Source organism: Procambarus clarkii, chromosome 32 (genome assembly GCF_040958095.1).
Source record: "Procambarus clarkii isolate CNS0578487 chromosome 32, FALCON_Pclarkii_2.0, whole genome shotgun sequence".
In the NCBI taxonomy this organism is placed as follows: Eukaryota; Metazoa; Arthropoda; class Malacostraca; order Decapoda; family Cambaridae; genus Procambarus; species Procambarus clarkii.
In genome coordinates this window covers 15,477,991-15,501,102 of record NC_091181.1, presented here as the reverse complement: position 1 = coordinate 15,501,102, position 23,112 = coordinate 15,477,991, and the positions used below count along the sequence as shown (strand labels likewise).

At 43.1% G+C, this 23,112-nt stretch overlaps 1 protein-coding gene across 1 annotated transcript in view; it reads left to right on the top strand.

The window, feature by feature from the left end:
- The first annotated feature begins 679 nt into the window (after nucleotides 1-679).
- The window catches only part of LOC123759273 (probable glutamate receptor), a 75,254-nt gene continuing 52,821 nt past the window's right edge, over nucleotides 680-23,112 (top strand). Inside the window, exons 1-5 of the mRNA XM_069334801.1 lie at nucleotides 680-886; nucleotides 1,509-1,655; nucleotides 17,743-17,850; nucleotides 20,683-20,912; nucleotides 21,001-21,129. Coding sequence (XP_069190902.1) covers nucleotides 680-886; nucleotides 1,509-1,655; nucleotides 17,743-17,850; nucleotides 20,683-20,912; nucleotides 21,001-21,129 — 821 coding nt within the window. The remainder of the gene's footprint in view (nucleotides 887-1,508; nucleotides 1,656-17,742; nucleotides 17,851-20,682; nucleotides 20,913-21,000; nucleotides 21,130-23,112) is intronic.

Genomic DNA, 23,112 nt, shown 5'->3' with positions numbered 1-23,112 from the left:
TGGAATTTATCACTGTTAAACATCATGTTATTTTCTGATGCCCAGTCGAAAACTTTATTAATATCAGCTTGAAGTTTGTCAGCGTCTTCAGCCGAGATAATTTTCATACTGATTTTTGAGTCATCTGCAAAGGATGATACGAAGCTGTGACTTGTATTTTTGTCTATATCTGATATGAGAATAAGGAAAAGCAGCGGTGCAAGGACTGTACCCTGAGGTACAGAGCTTTTAACTGCACTTGGACTAAAGTGTCAGTCTTGGGCCTGACACACTTGGAGTGTGTCAGTCACTTACATGACTGTGCGCCGTTTGAAATGCAAGAAGAGCTGTTGACCTGGTTGTTTCGGCGCTATGGAAAGGTTCTTTCCGTTAGGTGGAATAAAGTTACTGCTGGGTTGTTGGATGGTACACGGACTTTAGTGATGTCCCTGATGCAACAAATGCCGTCTTCGGTCTCCATGATGGGACTTCATCTTCGATGTATGTTTTTGGGCCAACCCCATACATACGTTCGTTGTAGATTGACTGGTCACCTGACGGTGGCGTGCACGATTGGTGTGGTTGACGAGGTGAATATCTTCAGAGAGGAAGATATTCCGCATCCCGGTTCCCCAGAATTGACCATTCACCGCCCTTGGGGGTGGTGAACGATGGAGTGTCAAGCCTCCATTTTGCACGGATGGTGAGACGGTGGATCTCCATGATCCAGGTGCAGCCGAAGAGGTGGAGGTGTGTGTATCCAGTGCCCCCGGAGATTGATAGTACGCCAGTGTGCCTGGATGATGTTGCGACAGATGGATTGAGTGTGCGGCTGCAGGTTCTGGTTGGAGATCCTCGATGTGCCACCTGCTGTAGTGTTGGAGGATGCTTCCCCGGGGATGTCACCGTTGGTGTTGGAGTCCGCTACTGGTGTGGCTGCCTCCCCTGCGGTGCATTTAGGGGTAGAGGTTCCCCCCTCCTCTCTGTTGACGCTCCAATGGAGGGTGTGCGTCCCCCCTCGACGGCCTCAGGATATGTCGCATTCGGCTGACCTCATTCCTAAGCAGAAACGCAGGAAGGGCGCTGTCAGGTTGTGGTCCTATGGTAGTGAGTGCCCAGTGGAGAAAACGGAAGATGAGCTTCGGGGCACGGATGGTAGTGTGGTTGGGGTGGAGCAGGCACGGGGTGAGGTTGATTCCTCCTTGGAACTGCTCAGTGGGCTCCCTAGTGCCAGTGGTCCGAGGTGGAGGGTCGTTGATCCTGGTGCCCGTGGACGTGTAGGGCATGCTTTGAGTTGAGGATGGTGTTCAAGAGGAGGTCTATCGCCCCTCCTCTGGGGGTTTCCTCCTACTCGAGCTTCCCTTTAATACAAGGCGGAGTTGGTGATTGCCGGGTGGTGTCCCAATGTTGTCTAAGTTACTGCTGCCCGATAGTTAATAAAACTTCTGTTTCCCTTCCCCGATGGCTCATTATGGTGTTTCATTTGTAACTCCTTGAAAGCCAGTGTGGTGCATTTACTTGTGACTCAGTTGGGTCTTCACTCGATGCATCGATGCCATAAGGTCGACATAGATTTGGTTTTGGAGCATAATGTACATGATGTGGGCGTACTACAGGGTTCAGCTGACGGGGTATTAGATCTTGTTGAACCCTATCTGATTGTTGAAAGGGGGAACGTTAGTGCTGATCTCCAAATGAGCTCCGATTTCGGTGCTACATACGGAAATAGTTGATGATAGGCTGATTTTTTTTTTGCGTATTTTCTTTTCTAGGGGCTGTGATTCCTTTGTTAAATGTTTATGCTCCTTCTGGTTCTGCTAGGCGGCGGGAGCGGGAGGCTTTCTTTTCTACAGAGGTTTTGCATTTTATGAGACATGATACTCGATCTCTGGTTTTTGGGGGCGATTTCAACTGTCCAACGTCGGCTCGGGACTGTCTTAGTGGTCTGTCCACAAATGTGTCCCGTGCTTTGGTTGAAACTCTACGGTGTTGTGGGTTTAGGAATGCAGCCATTGTCCATGGGGGGGGGGGCTTTGGATTTCACCTTTGTCTCTCATGTTTCGGGTTCCTAGTAGGATAGATCTTATATTCATAGGGTGGGGGGGATGTGCATTCTATTCACACGAATCCGGTTGTTTTCTCTGATCACTGTATGATGGTTGTGGAGGTTGGTGTTCGGAGCCAGGTGCGGGTTGGGAGAGGATGGTAGAAAATTAATTGTAAATTGTAATTTGTTGCAGTGTCCTGAGGTTCTTGAACTGGTTATGGCCCGTTAGGTTTTGTTGGTCGAACGAAAACGGTGTTTCCCTTGTCTCTTATACTGGTGGGACTGGTGTAAAGGAGAGTGTAGGAAGTTGTTTATGTCTATTGCAAACGGGAAGATTTTGTAGTGCAAAGAACAGATTCGTGGGTTGCGGGGAAAGTGGCTGACCGGGAACATGTCCGAGCTGGAGTTGGGGAATAGTTGTCTGGGGAACGTATTTTTCCAGTACTTGCTTCTTAAGGTAAAGGAGGATCATGAGCCGGTGTTGTTGACTAGTCTCCTTATGCCGGATGGTTCGGTTTTATTGAATACGAATAGTGTGCTTTGCTGTGTTCGGCAGGAAGTTAAGGATCTTCATAGGAGTGTGGAGGGGGATAAGGGTTTGGAGGGGTATTTTCTGGGGGTTTTGTTGTCCCGGGCTGTCATCTTTGAATTGTATGGTTCTGGAGTGTGTGGTTGGTGGTTTGAAGGTCTGGGGTGTGGTATGGTCCTTGCAGAGGGTTATTGTTGCTGGGGGTCTGATGGGCTGCCGGCAGAGTTTTACATTTTCTGTTGGGATATAATTGAGTCTGATATTTTTGGTGATGGTGCAGTTTTGTTTTGCGATCGTGCGTTTGGCCGGGTCCCAATCACTTGGCATAGTAAGGTTCTTTCCTAAGCCTGGTGATTTGTGGTTCTTTGCCAATTGGCGCCCGATTACTCTTCATAATCAAGACTATAAAATTATTTCGAAGTTGTTGGCGTCTCGGTTCTGGTCGGTGGTGGGCTCCCTCGTGTCTCTGGAACAGTTTTGTGAGGTGCCTGGAAGGTCTTTGGTACATTTTAAGAACCTGGTTCGGGATCTGATTGTTTATATGTCAGAATCTGGAGGCCAAGCGGCCTTGATCAATTTGGACTGGTCAAAAGCTTTTGACTGGGTGGCCATTGATTTTTTTCTTACAGATTCTGGAGCGGCGTGGGATTGCCACCCGGTTTTTAGGCTGGGAACGAATGCTCTATCAGGGGTGTTATAGTCGGATGTGTGAAGGGTTTGTTTAGTGGTACATTTGCCATTGGGTACTCGGTATGGCAGGTTTGGAGATTTGATGCACTACATGATTTGTTTCGGACTTTTCGGATTTCTGGTTCGACAGATTTCCCACATTGCCCAATGAGTTTAACCTTAGATTGTGAGTGCATGCAGATGCTTCGTCTGTTTTAGTTGCTTTGGTGGTTGGTGTGCAGGACGTTGTGCACACTTTTGAGTTGGCCACGGGTCTGTCGTCAATCGTCGAAAGTCTAGCATTATGGGGTTAGGGTATTGGGCTGCCTGGGAGTCCTAGGAGGGGTCTTGGTTGCTGGTGGTGCGGTGGTGACAGTGGTGGGGATATTATCCAAGAGGATCTTGACGATTTTTCAGCGAACGCTGATCGTGAATTGTAACCTACTTTCCAAGGTTTAGTATTTGGCTCATTGTTTCCCTTTGAGCAGGTCCCGTGCGTTGGAGTTACAATACAATACAATACAATACAATTTTATTTAGGTAAGGTACATACATACAATAAATATTTACAAGGATTGTTTAACTTATAGGTATAGCTAGTACATACAATGCCTAAAGCCACTATTACGCAAAGCGTTTCGGGCATGATAAACTTAAATGACAAGCTTAATACTAATTGAGCATAATGAGTAGAATGAAAACATAGATGAAAAAGCAGCACAAATACAATTATGTCGACAAACAGCGCTCTTTAAAGAAAAAAACAGACATTGGTTGACAATAGAAGGGTAAGGTAGGTTACAGGGAATTTATTAGGTATAGCTTCGCTTTTAACTTAAACTGGTTGAGAGAGGTACAGTCTTTAACATGGTTTGGAAGGTCATTCCACATTCTGGGCCCCTTGATTTGTAGAGCATTTCTAGTTTGATTAAGTCGTACTCTAGGAATATCAAAACTGTATTTATTTCTGGTGTGATGCTCATGGGTTCTGATACAACCTTCTATGAAGCTTTTGAGATCAGGATTGGCATTATAGTTTAGCGTTTTATATATGTATAATACACATGAGAGAATGTGCAGTGACTTAATGTCTAACATATTCAGAGATTTAAGTAGGGGTACCGAGTGATGTCTGGGGCCAGAATTGGATATTGTCCTAATAGCAGCTTTGTGTTGAGTAATTAGAGGACGTAAGTGATTTTGGGTAGTAGAGCCCCAAGCACAAATACCATAGTTGAGATATGGATAGATAAGGGAGTAATAGAGAGTCACCAGGGCAGGGCGTGGTACATAATATCTGATCTTAGAAAGAATGCCCACAGTTTTTGAAACTTTTTTTGATATGTTTAGAATGTGTCCCTGGAAATTAAGCTTGTGGTCAATGAGAATGCCAAGGAATTTGCCATCTAATTTGTTACAAATTTGGGTATTGTTTATTTTGAGATTTATTTGATTAGAGGATTTATTGCCAAACAGAATATAAAAGGTTTTGTCAATGTTAAGGGTGAGTTTGTTGGCAGTTAGCCACAGATGGACTTTATTTAGCTCAGTATTTACTGTGGCATTTAGAGCAAGGGGATCAGGACTGGAGTAAATGAAGGTTGTGTCGTCAGCAAATAGAATTGGTTTGAGGTGTTGGGAGGCATTTGGAAGGTCATTAATGTAGATGAGAAAGAGGAGAGGGCCAAGTATGCTGCCCTGGGGAACACCAATGTTGATGGGTAGGGTGGGAGAAATTGTATTATTCACAGAAACATATTGGAGCCTGTCAGTAAGGTAGGATTTGAGGTATTGTAGGGAGTGTCCTCTGACTCCATAATGATGTAATTTAAGAAGAAGGTTTTGGTGGTTGACAGTGTCAAAAGCTTTACGCAGGTCCACAAACAACCCAACAGAGAACTCATTTTTATCAAGAGCTGTATGAATCGAGTTAAGCATACTAATAAGTGCATCGTTAGTGCTTTTTTTGGGTCTGAAGCCATATTGGCAAGGGCTAAGTATATTGAGTTTGGCTAGATATGAGTAAAGCTGCTTATAGATTAGTTTTTCAAAAATTTTTGACAAGTTTGGCAGGATAGATATAGGTCTGTATTTGTTAACATCTGTGAGATTACCACATTTGTTGACAGGCGTTACTCTCGCTTTTTTTAGAATATCTGGGAAGGTTTGGAGTTCAAGTGACTTGTTGAAGAGCAAAGCAATAGCAGGGGCTAAAGATCTGGAGGCTTTTTTGTAAATTAAAGTTGGTATCTCCTCAAGGGCACCAGACTTGGTTTTAAGGGAAAGGATTATCTCATTGACGTCAGTGGAATTAATAGGCTTTAGGTACAGAGACTGTGGATAGTTACCTGAAAGATAGTCATTAATGTCTGTACTGGAAGATGGAATATCATTTGCAAGGGATGAACCAATGGAAGAGAAGAACCTATTGAACTCAGTAGCAGAATCAGAGGCTGAAAGCTGACCATCGTTATTAGACAGGAGAGTCGGTTTGTTATTTAAAGACTTCTTTGATCCCAATATTTGAGAAATTGTTCTCCAAGTTTGTTTAATGTTGCTCTTTATTTGGGTAAAGTTGTAGAAGATGATTTATCATTATGTGTGGTGTAGCCGGTACCACCCGGTTCATAGATCCTCCTTATGTTAGAGTTTTGAGAAGGGTAGGATTTGTATGACAGATGTGTATACGAAGTCGTTAACCGTATTTTGGGTGAATTTTCGTAGGGGCCAGGATTGGAGGATTGGCTTAAGGGGGCATATCGATGTAAAATTAAAAGTGGTTCAATTTGCTTATAATGTTTTTTATGAAATGGTTATAGAAAGGGCTGCAGCTGGTCCAAGTTTCATCATCATACCCTAAACAGAAAAGGAGAAAAAAAATAAACAACGAATTATGCAACGAATTTTCAAATAGTTTCAGGGAACACATGTGTCAACTAAAATCATTTCTATAACACTCAGATATTAAATTAAGCACATAATAAAGGATTCTAGTGATCAGTTTTATAAAAAAAGTGTTTAGTGCAATAATATAATTTTTCAAAGTTACCCTACTAAAAAAATATGCAATATATGATATTTATAAATTTTTATAAAATCAACAAATAGACTTTGGACTAAAATGTCTACTAGAGTCTGTAGAAGCACAAACGCTACATATAAGGTGTAATTTGCATGTAAATTGATTAATAAATGAAAGCTCTGAAGTAATTTGAAGGTGTAAATTACTTTCCAGAGTAAAATAAAGATCCAAGTTCGGCCACCTGTTGCTGAGCTTGACTTCGACAGATTTCGTTCATAATTGGCACCCTTGCAGATAGGCATCCATTGAGCAAGGTGTGCAAGTTTCATGCAAATCCCTTGATAACAAACGAGAAAAAAAAGTTGGCCAAAAAAAAAAAGAAAAACAAAATTTAAATATAAATATATTGAACATACATATTACAATTATTACAAGAGTTTGTGCTTCTACAGCACATAGTAGACATTTTAGTTGACACATGTGTTCCCTGAGATTATTTGAGAATGTTGAACATTCGTTGCATAATACATTGTGTATTTTTTTTCTCCTTTTCTGTTTAGGGTGTGATGGTGAAACTTGGACCAGTTGCAGCCCTTTCTATAACCATTTCATAAAAAAATTTATAAGCAAATTGAACAATTTTAATTTATAACGATATTTTTTTATATGCCCCCTTAATTCTTTGGTTTTGTAGTTCTGTTCGATTCGAGTGAGTTTTCTAACGAAGGTGCCAGGTTGTCGGGATGTGTCTTTTGTAACGCCGCCGCTTTACTCCTGGGCTGTTCTCATTCTTCGATTGCTTTGTTGATTTCCTGGGTTTATGTCGTTTGGTAGTCGGGGTGTATTGGGTGCTTTTGGGTTGAGTAGCTCACAGGGTGGAGGAGTTGTATCCATTGCTGGATTGGGGGGCTGTATGGGTCGAGCTGAGGGGGGCCGTTTCTCGTCTTTAAATAGAGGGAGTTGATGTTTCGGTTTCTTCACAAAACGCTGTTTACCAATGCCCAGTTGTTTATGCTGGGTATTGAGGGTTCTTATTGTTGTGCCCATTGTGGGGACAGTGAGTCTCAACTCCATGTCTTTTACTTCTGTAGGAGAGTTTCTAGTTTGTTTGATTGGCTTCGGGATACCATTGTTGTATTTTGTGGATCTGATTTGAAGGTTGACTTGCTGGGGGTTTTCTTCTTGTCATTCCTGAGGGGGGATTGTAAAGTTCAAAACACATTATGAGTTTTGATTTCAGACTATGTTTTTTGTTTGTGGGTAGGTAGGTTAGAGGGATACGATGTGGCCCAGCAATTGTGGTTGTGGAAGGGTATGCTGCACTACATGATTTGGTGGTTATGGGGGTCGTTTCCTGGGGTTCTTGCTCGGTGGATTAGTATAGCTTATGTTGTTGCTGCCCCAATAACTGTGTGTGTCAGCGTCCGCCGTTGTCCTGTCTTCATGTCTTGAGGTTTGGGGCGGCAGCACCCCTTATATATGCCTGCGTGTGTTAATTATCTCCTGTTGTTTGATATGGATGTTTTTACGTGTTGTGGCTGTGAGTGGTCTTCTTGTTATGTATGTTTCTGTATGGACCGTGTGTTGGCTCTCCGCCTTACATTGTATTCAGGTTGGGCAGTGTCCACCATGACATTATTATGTTCTATACTAGTGCTTTGTGTCCCCCTTTGTATTAGGGGCCTTCAGTGTGAGTGTGTCCAGTAGCGAGGATTGGAAGTGTCACCATTTTCTTGCTAGCTTCGGCTGGGTTGTGTATGTGTCGTGTGCATGGTGAGGTTCTTATTTTGGAATGGGTTCCTTCCGTTCATGTGTGTGCCTATTTCGGCTGACCGCGGTCAGTTGTATTATTTTATGTATCGTTGGCCTGTTGTATATTAGTTGTATTACCTGTATTTTTGTTGGATATTGTTGTTTTCTCTTATGACATGGATTATTATCGGCGTGGTGGAGGTAACGGCCTCCGTTTGTTGGGAGGCCTTGTGTGTATATTAACTTTCCTTGTATGTATTATTTCCATTGGATCTTCTGAATGTTTGATGTGTGATTATGGTTTTGTCTGTACAGTAGGTACTCAGTGTTCCACTTGTGTGGTCGGTATGCCTATTATGTGCGTATGTGCGCCGTCCCTGGTTAGTGTATCTTGTACTTACATGGTGCTTGGGTTATAAATTATTGGAGTTGAATGATTGTTTTGTTTTGGTTTATTGCTGTTCCTGGTGGTATATTAGTGGTGTGTGCATGCGCTGATTCTATTGCTACGGTCTAGTTCCTTTGATTTGTATTATATGTTGTGTTTGATAATAAAGAAAGCAAAAAATCTCATTCTGCATAGTTCCACTCAATGTTCCTCACTATAAAGTACAAGAAAGCAGGTTTCATTGTTTTTCTGCGGACCGTCGATCTTGATTTATCCGGTGATGACATTGACACGACACTTTCTTTCACAAGGACCACAGATACAGCTGTACCAATGTCCTTGTGACTTTCACCACAGTGTGAAGTTCCCTGGTGGACACCTGCTCCTCGCCAAGCGCTTAGAGAACGTAATTTACTTTAAATGATTTTCGATGAAGAACCTACACAAAACAATTTGTCATCTTAAATTGAAGAGTTACATTACACTGTTGGTGTCAGAACTACAACCTCCGCTAGTATATTTCCATGACATCATAGACCTAATCGACTGTGTAACACATTGTAACTGGAGTAAGCGTCTGGGCTTGCCTGCGTTTGGTCCAGTCATATACCAGACCATTGAACTAAGGTAACGGTAGCAGAGCCGCTTGGACTCCCGAAGCGTCATTCTGACCCTGGAGTTCACCTTGACCAGGCAAGCTTCGCGCTAAAAACCTCCAAATTTGTATCAATCACCCATAGGAACGCCTAAACGATTGTGACTAACTAAGCTTCCATTCAAGTTAAGTGCTGGTCATCTGAGAATCGCGACCTCGTAATTTACTTCGTTTGGAGTGTGAAAGTCAGAAACTGTAGTAGATGACGACATAACAACGTGATCGGTGACCAGAACTACCAAACAGAAGCCAAGTGTGACTGGGTATTATCTGTTCCATCTATGTACAAAGTTATGTGCGGGTTGAGGCAATCAGAGTGTTATACGAATTATACAGGACGTCGCTGGAGTGAACCTAGACTTGCTTCCCGGCTCTGTCTTTTGTGAAGAAAACCCACCTCAGAGTGCTGCACCATGTATCCCCACCACAGAGTGTTGCACCATGTATCCCCACCACAGAGTGCTGCACCATGTATCCCCACCTCAGAGTGCTGCACCATGTATCCCCACCACAGAGTGCTGCACCATATATCCCCATCACAGAGTGCTGCACCATGTATCCCCACCTCAGAGTGCTGCACCATGTATCCCCACCACAGAGTGCTGCACCATGTATCCCCATCACAGAGTGCTGCACCATGTATCCCCACCTCAGAGTGCTGCACCATGTATCCCCACCACAGAGTGCTGCACCATATATCCCCATCACAGAGTGCTGCACCATGTATCCCCACCTCAGAGTGCTGCACCATGTATCCCCACCACAGAGTGCTGCACCATATATCCCCATCACAGAGTGCTGCACCATGTATCCCCATCACAGAGTGCTGCACCATGTATCCCCATCACAGAGTGCTGCACCATGTATCCCCACCTCAGAGTGCTACACCATGTATCCTCACCACAGACTGCTGCACCATGTATCCCCACCACAGAGTGCTGCACCATATATCCCCACCACAGAGTGCTGCACCATGTATCCCCACCTCAGAGTGCTGCACCATGTATCCCCACCACAGAGTGCTGCACCATGTATCCCCATCACAGAGTGCTGCACCATGTATCCCCATCACAGAGTGCTGCACCATGTATCCCCACCTCAGAGTGCTACACCATGTATCCTCACCACAGACTGCTGCACCATGTATCCTCACCACAGAGTGCTGCACCTTGTATCTCCACAACAGAGTGCTGCACCATGTATCTCTACAACAGAGTGCTGCACCTTGTATCTCCACAACAGAGTACTGCACCATGTATCCCCACCACAGAGTGCTGCACCATGTATCCTCTCCACAGAGTGCTGCACCATGTATCCTCACCACAGAGTGCTGCACCATGTATCCTCACCACAGAGTGCTGCACCATGTATCCTCACCACAGAGTGCTACACCATGTATCCTCACCACAGACTGCTGCACCATATATCCCCACCACAGAGTGCTGCACCATGTATCCTCACCACAGAGTGCTGCACCATGTATCTCCACAACAGAGTGCTGCACCATGTATCCTCACCACAGACTGCTGCACCATGTATCTCTACAACAGAGTGCTGCACCATGTATCCCCACCACAGACTGCTGCACCATGTATCCTCACCACAGACTGCTGCACCATGTATCCCCACCACAGAGTGCTGCACCATGTATCCTCACCACAGACTGCTGCACCATGTATCTCTACAACAGAGTGCTGCACCATGTATCCCCACCACAGACTGCTGCACCATGTATCCTCACCACAGACTGCTGCACCATATATCCCCACCACACAGTGCTGCACCATGTATCCTCACCACAGAGTGCTGCACCATGTATCTCCACAACAGAGTGCTGCACCATGTATCCTCACCACAGACTGCTGCACCATATATCCCCACCACAGAGTGCTGCACCATGTATCCTCACCACAGAGTGCTGCACCATGTATCCTCACCACAGAGTGGTGCACCATGTATCTCCACAACATAGTGCTGCACCATGTATCCTCACCACAGAGTGCTGCACCATGTATCCCCACAACAGAGTGCTGCACCATGTATCCTCACCGCAGAGTGCTGCACCATGTATCTCCACAACAGTGCTGCACCATGTATCCTCACCACAGAGTGCTACACCTTGTATCTCCACAACAGAGTGCTGCACCATGTATCCCCACCACAGAGTGCTGCACCATGTATCCTCACCACAGAGTGCTGCACCATGTATCCCATGAGCCCAGCTGCGCCAAGACCTTGTCAGTGCAGCCGACAGGTCAGCGTCTAGCTCATAGTGATATATGTATTGGGATGTAATTTATCAAGACCGGCCTACTGTAAGTATTAAATTTGTACCTTTTTTAGAGTTGCTGTGTGTTGATCTCAGAGATAAACCGACCGAGTAAGTGTACCTCCTTTTCATTCACAACATGTGAAAGGTAGAACAATCGAGGTGACCCACAAGTGTCAAGAAGTGTACCTGTATGCCAAATGCTCTAGACACCTGTTCTGGAATAAGAGGGTTAACATATACCTCCCATTTAGAGTCTGAGTGACATTGAACATTTTTTCATGTCTCAGTGAAACGTTTTATATTAATGGTTTAATGTTGTCTTAGTGATGTGTGTTAACTTCAAGATTTACTAAAGTCTCGGTGCCGTCTTGTTGAGAACACTGTGGCAACAATTCTTTCTGTGTATGGTTTGTATAGTCCTTGTCGTGACGCTCTTGAGATTAAAATATAGTCAAGCTGCCTGTGAACTAGTAAGTTTCTCAAATTAACCCATTATTAGTACCAGTGTCTTTTCGTCAGCAATTCCCAGTGTACAGCCCCCACAATTATTCCACTTGGAACCGACTCCAAGTATCGAGACTCCATTAACTACTAACACTCAAAAACAAAACTTTTGCCATGAGAACCCCCTTGTAGTTATTTCTCTAGAATAGCGTTTATGCACTTTAGCGAGGCTGACGACCGAGTGACGGGAGACACCTCTACATTATTCTGTGGACTGTTATGGTGTGCACTCATTCTCCATTTCATATACATCAAATGTTTGCGGCTGTTCTCCCATATATTTTTTGCCACTTGATACCTTGCAGAGCGACCACCAGTGGGATTGTTGATGTTGCATACAGTTACAGTCGTTGCAGAAAAATAAATCCCTCGCAATGAGCTATGTTTCAGGGTTCAATAATGACTCTCATCTCATACACGTCAAGTCAGACATTAACAGACAAAATCAAATGCAATCCCGTATCCGTATCCATGACCTTATCTGGTGGAATCACTATTGATTCCTCTCTGGACATAGCCAATACCCTCGCCAGGAGAGTCGTCACACGAGTAGATCAGCTAATTATCATCCAGATTTGAAACTTCATAAAGCTGCAGCCGAGATGTGACTTTGGTACAAAAGCTTCTCCATCAGGATATGAAAACCTCTTAACTATGACTGAATGTCTTCCACTAAAATCCTGTAAAGGCAAGAAAGATTCCCGGGCCCCGTGGTGTGACTTACCGCATGCTCAACCGCCTTAGTCAGTCAAACCTTGCTAGGTTACTAGAGGTGCTTACGAGATTTGGACGACTGCCTCTCCCCCAACTCTTTGCGCATCTTGCACGTTGTTCCGATCTCACAAAAGCCTGATCGGCTTCTTTTTTCTAGAGGCAAGGGACTTCTTAAATAGTCGTAGTGTGGCTCCCGCACTCGAAAAGGCACACTAGACTATTTAGTGAACCTGCTTAACGATACTCTGCAAGCTTTCAACCTCCAACACACTTTTCTTCCTACATTTCTCGACTCTGAAAAAGCCTGTGATATGACCAGGCGACCGGGAATACTGCCTAAATTTCTCACTTATGGTTTAAGAGACCCTTACCAATTATTGTGGTTCATTTTCTAACTGACAGAACTTTCTGATCTTCTTTACCAACCTAATTTCAACTTGGATACATTTTTCCAGGGAAATGGGGTGCCTCATGGCAGGGTTGTGAGTCCAACTTTGTTTCACGTTATGATTAATGATTTTCTGTCTCCTGTTTTCGTTTACAGAAACCTAAAATACTCTCTATACGCCGATGCCGGTGCATTGTGGTGGTATGCCTCTCCCAGTGTGCAATGTTCAATGTGCGATGTTTTCTAAATAGAGTATTTAGTTATTAAATGCAGTCGGTCCCATAATGTTCTGCAGTGCTTAATTGGAACTTCTTTGGGAGCCGACAGGAAATCTTTATTAGTGGTGTATAAGGCCTTGGTTAGATCTAAATTAGACTGCGGCGTATAGGCGCATTTATAGGCGAGATAAGCTGCCCTGAAGCTGTTGAACGTGATATAGAATGCTTGTTTGCGTGTGTGTGTGTATCTTGGAGCCTTCCGCTGTACCAGAGTAGAGAGACTTGAAGTTGAGGCAACTGTACCTCCCTTCCGTTTCCTCCACAACTACCAGACTCTTCGGTATAGTCGTCTGACAGTCTGGAAAAACCTGTATTTCCCACCGAGCCTGCATTGTAATCATTGATCACTACTTCAGTAGCAGCTCCTGGTTCGATGCTGGACTCACGGCTGCAGACAATGCTATCTACCTTGCCAATGTCCCCGCAGAGTCTGAGATAACACAGGAATGGAACCTAAAGACGAAACTTACAACTCCTGATGCAAGTTACCTCCCCTGGCAGTTAGGCTCCACTTCATCCCTACTCAAGCTGGTAGCACCGTCACGGAGGTGGATAAGCTGGTGATAAACAGGTTAGCACCCAGAGACCCGCTCATATTTATGTATGCACATTTATGTATGACTGGCCGGTGCTTGCCGGCCAGTCCGGTCAGTCGGGAAAATATTCGCGTCAGAAGACGAGGTCCATCAACGCTTCATCGACATTACATCACACTTTTATGGGTACCAAGACGAGTGAATATGTCGGTGCTTCTGTATGGTCGGGTGAATGTGTAGTTGCTTCTGTATGGTCGAGTGAATGTGTATGTGATTCTATATGGTCGAGTTAATATGTAGGTGCTTCTGTATGGTCGAGTGAATGTGTAGGTACTTTTGTATGGTCGAGTGAATGTGTAGGTGCTTCTATATGGTCGAGTGAATCTGTAGGTGCTTCTAAATGGTCGAGTGAATGTGTAGGTGCTTCTGTATGCTCGAGTGAATGTGTATGTGCTTCTGTATGGTCGAGTGAATGTGTAGGTGCTTTTGTATGGTCGAGTGAATGTGTAGCTACTTCTGTATGGTCGAGTGAATGTGTAACTGCTTCTGTATGGTCGAGTGAATGTGTAGGTGCTTCTGTATGGTCGAGTGAATGTGTAGCTGCTTCTGTATGGTCGAATGAATGTGTCGGTGCTTCTGTATGGTCGAGTTAATGTGTAGCTGCTTCTGTATGGTCGAGTGAATGTGTAGGTGCTTCTGTATGGTCGAGTGAATGTGTAGCTGCTTCTGTATGGTCGAATGAATGTGTCGGTGCTTCTGTATGGTCGAGTGAATGTGTATGTGCTTATGTATGGTCGAGTGAATGTGTAGGTGCTTCAGTATGGTCGAGTGAATGTGTAGCTGCTTCTGAATGGTCGAGTGAATGAGTAGGTGCTTCTGTATGGTCGAGTGAATGTGTAGCTGCTTGTGTATGGTCGAGTGAATGAGTAGCTGCTTCTGTATGGTCGAGTGAATGAGTAGGTACTTCTGTATGGTCGAGTGAATGTGTAGCTGCTTGTGTATGGCCGAGTGAATGAGTAGCTGCTTCTGTATGGTCGAGTGAATGAGTAGGTGCTTCTGTATGGTCGAGTGAATGTGTATGTGCTTCTGCTTGGTCGAGTGAATGTGTAGCTGCTTCTGTATGGTCGAGTGAATGTGTAGGTGCTTAAGTATGGTCGAGTGAATGTGTAGCTGCTTCTGTATGGTCGAGTGAATGAGTAGGTGCTTCTGTATGGTCGAGTGAATGTGAAGCTGCTTGTGTATGGTCGAGTGAATGAGTAGCTGCTTCTGTATGGTCGAGTGAATGAGTAGGTGCTTCTGTATGGTCGAGTGAATGTGTAGGTGCTTCTGTATGGTCGAGTGAATGTGTAGGTGCTTCTGTATGGTCGAGTGAATGTGTATGTGCTTCTGTTTGGTCGAGTGAATGTGTCGGTGCTTCTGTATGGTCGAGTGAATGTGTAGGTGCTTCTGTATGGTCGAGTGAATGTGTAGCTGCTTCTGTATGGTCGAATGAATGTGTCGGTGCTTCTGTATGGTCGAGTTAATGTGTAGCTGCTTCTGTATGGTCGAGTGAATGTGTAGGTGCTTCTGTATGGTCGAGTGAATGTGTAGCTGCTTCTGTATGGTCGAATGAATGTGTCGGTGCTTCTGTATGGTCGAGTGAATGTGTATGTGCTTATGTATGGTCGAGTGAATGTGTAGGTGCTTCAGTATGGTCGAGTGAATGTGTAGCTGCTTCTGTATGGTCGAGTGAATGAGTAGGTGCTTCTGTATGGTCGAGTGAATGTGTAGCTGCTTGTGTATGGTCGAGTGAATGAGTAGCTGCTTCTGTATGGTCGAGTGAATGAGTAGGTGCTTCTGTATGGTCGAGTGAATGTGTATGTGCTTCTGCTTGGTCGAGTGAATGTGTAGCTGCTTCTGTATGGTCGAGTGAATGTGTAGGTGCTTAAGTATGGTCGAGTGAATGTGTAGCTGCTTCTGTATGGTCGAGTGAATGAGTAGGTGCTTCTGTATGGTCGAGTGAATGTGAAGCTGCTTGTGTATGGTCGAGTGAATGAGTAGCTGCTTCTGTATGGTCGAGTGAATGAGTAGGTGCCTCTGTATTGTCGAGTGAATGTGTAGGTGCTTCTGTATGGTCGAGTGAATGTCCAGGTGCTTCTGTATGGTCGAGTGAATGTGTATGTGCTTCTGTTTGGTCGAGTGAATGTGTCGGTGCTTCAGTATGGTCGAGTGAATGTGTATGTGCTTCTGTTTGGTCGAGTGAATGTGTATGTGCTTCTATACTTAATTAGTTTTATTCTCGTAGTTAAGCTTGTGGGTGTCTAACGCTTGCTTTTTGTTCCCACCTCTCGACTGTCTGTAAACCGGTGTACAGATTCCTGAGTGTATTGAATGTGGTGGATGAGTGAATGTTCCCTTAAGATTCGTTTGCCTTTGCATACATTATTTGTCGCAACCCATCTTCCTGTTTATATAGTATTTTGTGTATCTTTGTGGACCAATGAACATATTCCAAGGTAATTTACAATTAGATAGTCGAATTTGGTACTACTGATTTAAAAGTGTTCGGGAAACTAAAATATTCCTAGGCCCAGTATAGGACATTTGTACTATATTAGGCCTCATATATCGTGTACTAGTCCTAGGATAATCAGGTTAAGTATGGTTAGGTTTTATTAGCAACTTAGATACAAAACCATTTCCGGGTTGCCCAAATTCATTAGTACCAAATTCTGTTTTTCTAATTGTTCATTACGTCAATATATGTACGATGGTCCACATCGTTACTGTCAGTACTCTCTAAACAGGAGACCGGACTGGTGTCTTCCACAGAGTTGTTTGCAATAGACAGAGCCATATATTATGCTCCCCTGTCATCTCCCGGCAGCTTTGATATCGATTCTCCTGAATTTCGGGGCACTAATAAGCTGGAGTTAGCAGATAAAGTCATAACCTTGATTTGGGTACCTGGTCACTGCAACATTCGCGGTAATGACCTGACAGATACCTTAGTTAAGTCGGCCTAGGAGCTCGGTGGAGTCACGTTGCTTCTCCAGGAGCTTGGGGCCACTGCTTTCCTATGGGAAGACTTCACAACTTTTGTGACAAATTCAGTGGACCAGCCTGGCTCTGCCTTACTAGCACTGTCACCGACTGGACGGCTCCTACGGCACCTCCATCCCTACACCGCACGCCAGCTCCTGCCATGTGTCTGAACTGCAAAACCATTTTCATCAAACACGTTCTTATCACCTGCCAGCACTATAACGCTTCAAGTTGTCCTCTCCAGCAGCACCAAGCAGGTCTCCGTATACCATGTGACTTGAGCCACCTGCTAGATGACGAACAAGATGTATATCCCGGAGGACCTTCCTTATAGAGAACCATTTTCTCGAGTGCTGTGAATTAGGCAGGTCATACCTGAACATATTGTACGTATACAAGAAACTTTTTTTTTTCTCTTCACAAAAATGGAAAAGGATGGGAAAGGAAAGCTCCCGAATAGCTTGTATACCTTCGACACTACTCACCTAGTAAGCCTTTCTCTGACCAGTCTCACGTACTCGTAGAACCCCCATGTTGCTGGACACACTCACTTACACCTAATACGTAATCTTTTGTTTGGCTGTAACCTTTCTGTAGACACAGGCTTATTCTTCCTTGTTCACTTCTTTAGTTTTCAGGTTCCTTAGTTAATATGGCCTCATGTCTAAGTTAAAAAAGGCCCTTTAGCGTAATGTCCTGTCATAGGTAGCTGAGAGTGAAGGTCAACCAGGTAGCGTGACAGGTGTTACCCGGATCTGGGTATATATGTACTCAACTTCACTTCTAAACAATGCTCAGAACTAGTTCAGTGGCCATAATAACCCACCCACAGTTGACAGGCTGACGTCCAATACCAAACCTAACCAACTGTCATGCGAAATACACCTGGCTGAAGTAATTATGATCTTGAAAGGTCAAGAATCCTAAGGCAACATTAATTACCAGTGTATGATATTGTGCCTTACTTGTGGCTTACCTGTTCCAGATAATAGAGCGCCTACAGATACCAGGAGGCTTTGGAGTATTCACAACAACACTGAACAGCTCGGACTTGGAAATCTATCTCTCACGGGTGATTCCTGCTGTCAAGCTGGTAAGTGTCATGTTACCTCAACATTAATCTGTATTCTACGATATTCGTCAGTTGATGTACTCACTTAGTTGTACTCACCTAGTTGTGTTTGCGGGGATTGAGCTCTGGCTCTTTGGTCCGGCCTCTCAACTGTCAATCAACTGGTGTACAGATTCCTGAGCCTATTGGGCTCTATCATATCTATATTTGAAACTGTGTATGGAGTCAGCCTCCACCACAACACTACTTAATGCATTCCATTTGTTAACTACCCTGACACTGAAAAAATTCTTTCTAACGTCTCTGTGGCTCATCTGGGTACTAAGTTTCCACCTGTGTCCCCTTGTTTGTGTTCAACCCGTGCTAAAGAGTTTGTCTTTGTCCACCCTGTCAATTCCCCTGAGAATTTTGTAGGTGGCTATCATGTCTCCCCTTACTCTTCTGTTTTCCAGGGTTGTGAGGTTCAGCTTCCTTAACCTCTCCTCGTAATTCATTCCTCTCAGTTCCGGGACCAGTCTGGCGGCATACCTCTGAATCTTCTCTAACTTCGTGTTGTGTTTAACTAGGTATGAACTCCAGGCTGGAGCTACATACTCCAGGATTGGTCTTACATAAGTGGTATACAGGGTCCTGAACGATTCCTTCCACAAGTTTCTAAAGGCAGTTCTTATATTGGCCAGTCTACCATATGCCGCTGATGATATCCTTTTGACGTGTGCCTCTGGGGACAGCTTTGGTGTGCTATCGACCCCCCAGATCTTTCTCTTTATTTGACTCTTGCAGGATTTCACCTCCCAGAAGGAACCTTGTGTTCAGCCTTCTGCTCCCTTCGCCTAATTTCATTACTTTACACTTTCCTGAGATGAACTTTAGCAGCCATTTTTAGACCATTCCTCCAGTTTGTCCAAGTCGTCCAGAAATGATGTATCAAGGTATGCAGGACCACAGTGTAACTAACTTAATGTATGTTTCAACATAAATTGTGTCGATGAAGAATGGTTATCAAGTATTATCGCAAGGTGGCTCTGACGATTAATGCTCAAGATAATTTGTTTATCTCTCTCATTAGTACTTGCACAATCAAAATGAAAATATATCTTGCAAAATGTTCTCACTAGCAGGTTCCCCACAATTGTTCCGGCTCATTACGGATGAGGATATTTGTTTGTTATTGAACAACAATAGTTAACATTTAGATAATTGCGATGATAATGATGCATTTCTGTTTGAAGGACTGGAAACATGGCAGTTTTGTTAGTCCTATGTGAACAACAAAACGTGTGGTAGTTATAACAGATATATTAACCGACAATGCAAATTAAATTAAACATTTTGAATCGATTGTGTGTAATTAATCACTTAAAATTAATGGTATAACGTCAAACACATCAGGTGTTGATTATAACTAATGGTAGGAAATGTTGTGCATATGTATTTAAAACAGTCACCTTCTACGCACGAAATATTATCATACTGCCTCATTATACCCAGTGTGATGGACAAGATAAAACATTATTTTCCTCCGATTTACTAGTGTTTGGTTTTTATATTTGGTTCTCCGATATTCAGGCCTGTTATAACCTGCCAGTTTTTCTGAATCCAATGTGTACTGAGTACTATCTAAAAAACACTCGGCACTAATTTGGGTTATATAGCGTCACACTTACTGCATTTTAAGAAGCCTGACAGGCCATGACAATAAACGCATGCATTGTCAACTCTAAATTATTGTAAATGATCCTTGTACCCGAAACGATATGACGTTAGTTTTACACCATGCTTTGCACTCAGAAGCTCTTCAAAAACTGGTACAGGTAATTGAATTGGTCATAGAGCAAGCAGCTGAATCCAGGCTGCGGAACGTGAATTTTCTCTAATTTTATTTTTGTAACCTGAGGTCTTGACTAGATAAAACTAGCAGTCATTTACGCAGTTTTTCGACTCTCACCATACTATTGGAATGCTAATTAACAAAATGTCTGGCTTTTATGTTGTAATTTAATTCTGTTGTATATGTCTAATTTACTGTTGTAAATTTTTAACAGAAGGGTTGCCATAGACCTGTACTGGTTTCCAAATCTTACATGATAATATGTTGATTACATTAGAAAAAATCACGGATATTCGTCCTTTTACTGAATGCACTGAAGCTTTGACATATATAACGGATCCTCTTCATCTACCCAGACCTAGAGTATGATCGTCCTCTTCATCTACCCAGACCTAGAGTATGATTGTCCTCTTCATCTACCCAGACCTAGAGTATGATCGTCCTCTTCATCTACCCAGACCTAGAGTATGATCGTCCTCTTCATCTACCCAGACCTAGAGTACGATCGTCCTCTTCATCTACCCAGACCAAGAGTATGATCGTCCTCTTCATCTACCCAGACCTAGAGTATGATCGTTTTCTTCATCTACCCAGACCAAGAGTATGATCGTCCTCTTCATCTACCCAGACCAAGAGTATGATCGTCCTCTTCATCTACTCACAACAAATTTAATTTTAAGAACAACTTTTACGCAAATTTCACAATCTAATTTTTTTAATGTTTATTACCAAAATACTTGTTTAAATATTTCGAAATATTTCTTTTTTTACTTCATCAGGGATAAATTCGCATTTTCTATCTATTGAGAGTACTGCAACGAAAGCTATTTTCTTCATGGACTCTCCTTATTTTTACCCATTCATTGAGGATAGTTCTATATATTCTTAGGATATGATATACCTTCTTACATATATATTAATTTCTTAAAATTTTGTGTATAAATTGCTAGGCATCTCACATTGCACGGTAATGTGAGTAGCAAATCCCATTATGTGTGGCTACTCTGACAATACTGCGGCAGTTGCGGCAGCGGTCATCATACCCGACAGTTGTTGTGATAAGCGACGACCTCGCCTTCCTCGCCACCTTCGTCAAGTGGTCCCTCAAGGGCCGCCTCCTGGTGTGGTCGACGAGGCTCCTGGTCGTCACCCGCCTCTCCCTCCACCACCTGCACCACCACTACACCGCCTTCTCCAAGATGAATGCCATGTTGCTGATCATCCACGACGACGACGACATCGCCAGCATAAGGTAATGTCGGACTTTTCTTCTGCATTTTGGTCTCTATAAAGTGGTATACACATATTCATGGAGGGGCTACAAAACCTCCTCTCAACAGGTGCAACGTGTATGTTCAGTTGCCGTTCAGTCCCCGCGGGACCCAGCCATTGTGGGTAGCCTCCTGGACGCCCCAGCGAGGCCTCGCTCTCACCTCCAGCCTCCCGCTCTTCCCAGACAAGTTCTCAAGGTGAGTCACGTTTTCAGTTCCTGTAAGATAAACATCTTAAATTTATTTCATTTTGTTATCAAACACATGAATATTTATATATGTGTTTATAAGCATTAATTAAATATATATATATATATATATATATATATATATATATATATATATATATATATATATATATATATATATATATATATATATATATATATATATATATATATATATATATATATATATATATATATATATATATATATATATATATATATATATATATATATATATATATATATATATATATATGACAATGTCAGACCACGTTCAGTTCACTCCTTCTGAAGATGTATTAATATACGCAAGTACTGAAGGAAATTCCTGTTTCATTTTTCCTTAAATGAAATTTCCTTTTTTTTTGTTTCATTCATTTTTTTCATTGCACCTGAATACCTAGATAAACAGGCAGGGGTACAAGATCCCAACATTATAGACTGCACCACCAAATGGGTCTCTCCTGCAGGACCTGGTCACCAACCACAACCTTCTAAAGCGCACAAGCCATTCAGCTTAGATGACACCATTGTAGACCAAGCACCTGCAACATGCCTTGAAGCTGCAACAACACAACATGACACTGCCCTACTTAGAGGTACTGCAGCTCTCCAAGCAGGTGACTTCCTATTAGCAACCCCAATGTCAGCAACCGGCACCCATCTCACACCGCAGGCCCTCCGAATTGCTGTGGCTCTCTGCCTTATATCCCCAAACCACACCGTATATAGGTGTATTCGCAGCGAGGTAATGGCCAACAGGTACAACCGGCATGGCCTGCACTGCCAAAGCACAGGAGGACGGCATGCAAGACACGCCATGGTAAATGACATTATTAAAAGGAGTCTTACCCCGGCCTGTTGTCCAGCAGAGAGAATCTCGTTACCTAATGTCCCGCAACTCTGACGAGCCTGTCAGTCGCCCAGACGGGATTACAGTGAATCCCTGGAAGAATGGTAGACAGTTGGTGTGAGACTAGACGTGCGTTTCAACTTTAGCCAACAACTATGTTGACTTCAGTATCTTCATTCCTAGTTTAGTTAAAATGTTTACTAGCTAATCTCTTAGCAAATATGCTTCGGTATATCAAGTTCTCAGTACAATCTTTATTCTCACCTGGAAGCTGGTGTTATTTTCATTATCAAACTATGACATCTAAGCTTTCATTCCGATTCAAGATTACAAGATTTCACCTTGTAGGTTATTGCTAAGTCAATTTCCATTTTACCTTTTTCGACTCATGACTCAGGTATATTAAGATATTTAACATGTGATAAGATACCTCAGTCTATTCTCTCCTACTGAATTTAAATCATCCTAGCACATTGCTTCTTATTTCACAATGATGTAATTTGGACTAAGTGTCTTTCCACAATACACTACATCATCACTTACTTCAACCATTTATGATTCCTCAGCCTATCCTTTCTACGAAAAGGATTATGCACTACTTCTTCCACATATCAGAAGTAGATGTTTCTTGGATATTTTTGTGAAGTATTTCATTAACATATGCTAACTCAAAGTTATGATGTCGTCATTCACAACGAACCTATGCTGTTCTTATAAATAATGGTGTATTGGCTTCTATGGGGTACTGGTACTATTAAGGGGTAAGGGTAGTTAGAAGACAAGAGTATCAAATATGGGAGAGCTAAAAGGCCCGGCCCCCAAAATAAACTATCCACAGTAGTAATAACTTGCTACTAGACCATATATGTTAGTCTAAGGGTTGATCAATGCGCTCCCACACAGGAAGAAGAGATACTCTGTAATTCATGTACTTATTTATTAACCCCTTAACAACCCCCCATATACACTCACACCAATAACAATAATAATAATAACTTTACCACACTATCTTACGTTAAAAGCCTTGGTCCACATAGGCAGGATACAAGGTTTACACTAATAACAAGCTAGGGTAAAGTACTACTGGATAAGCACTGAAGC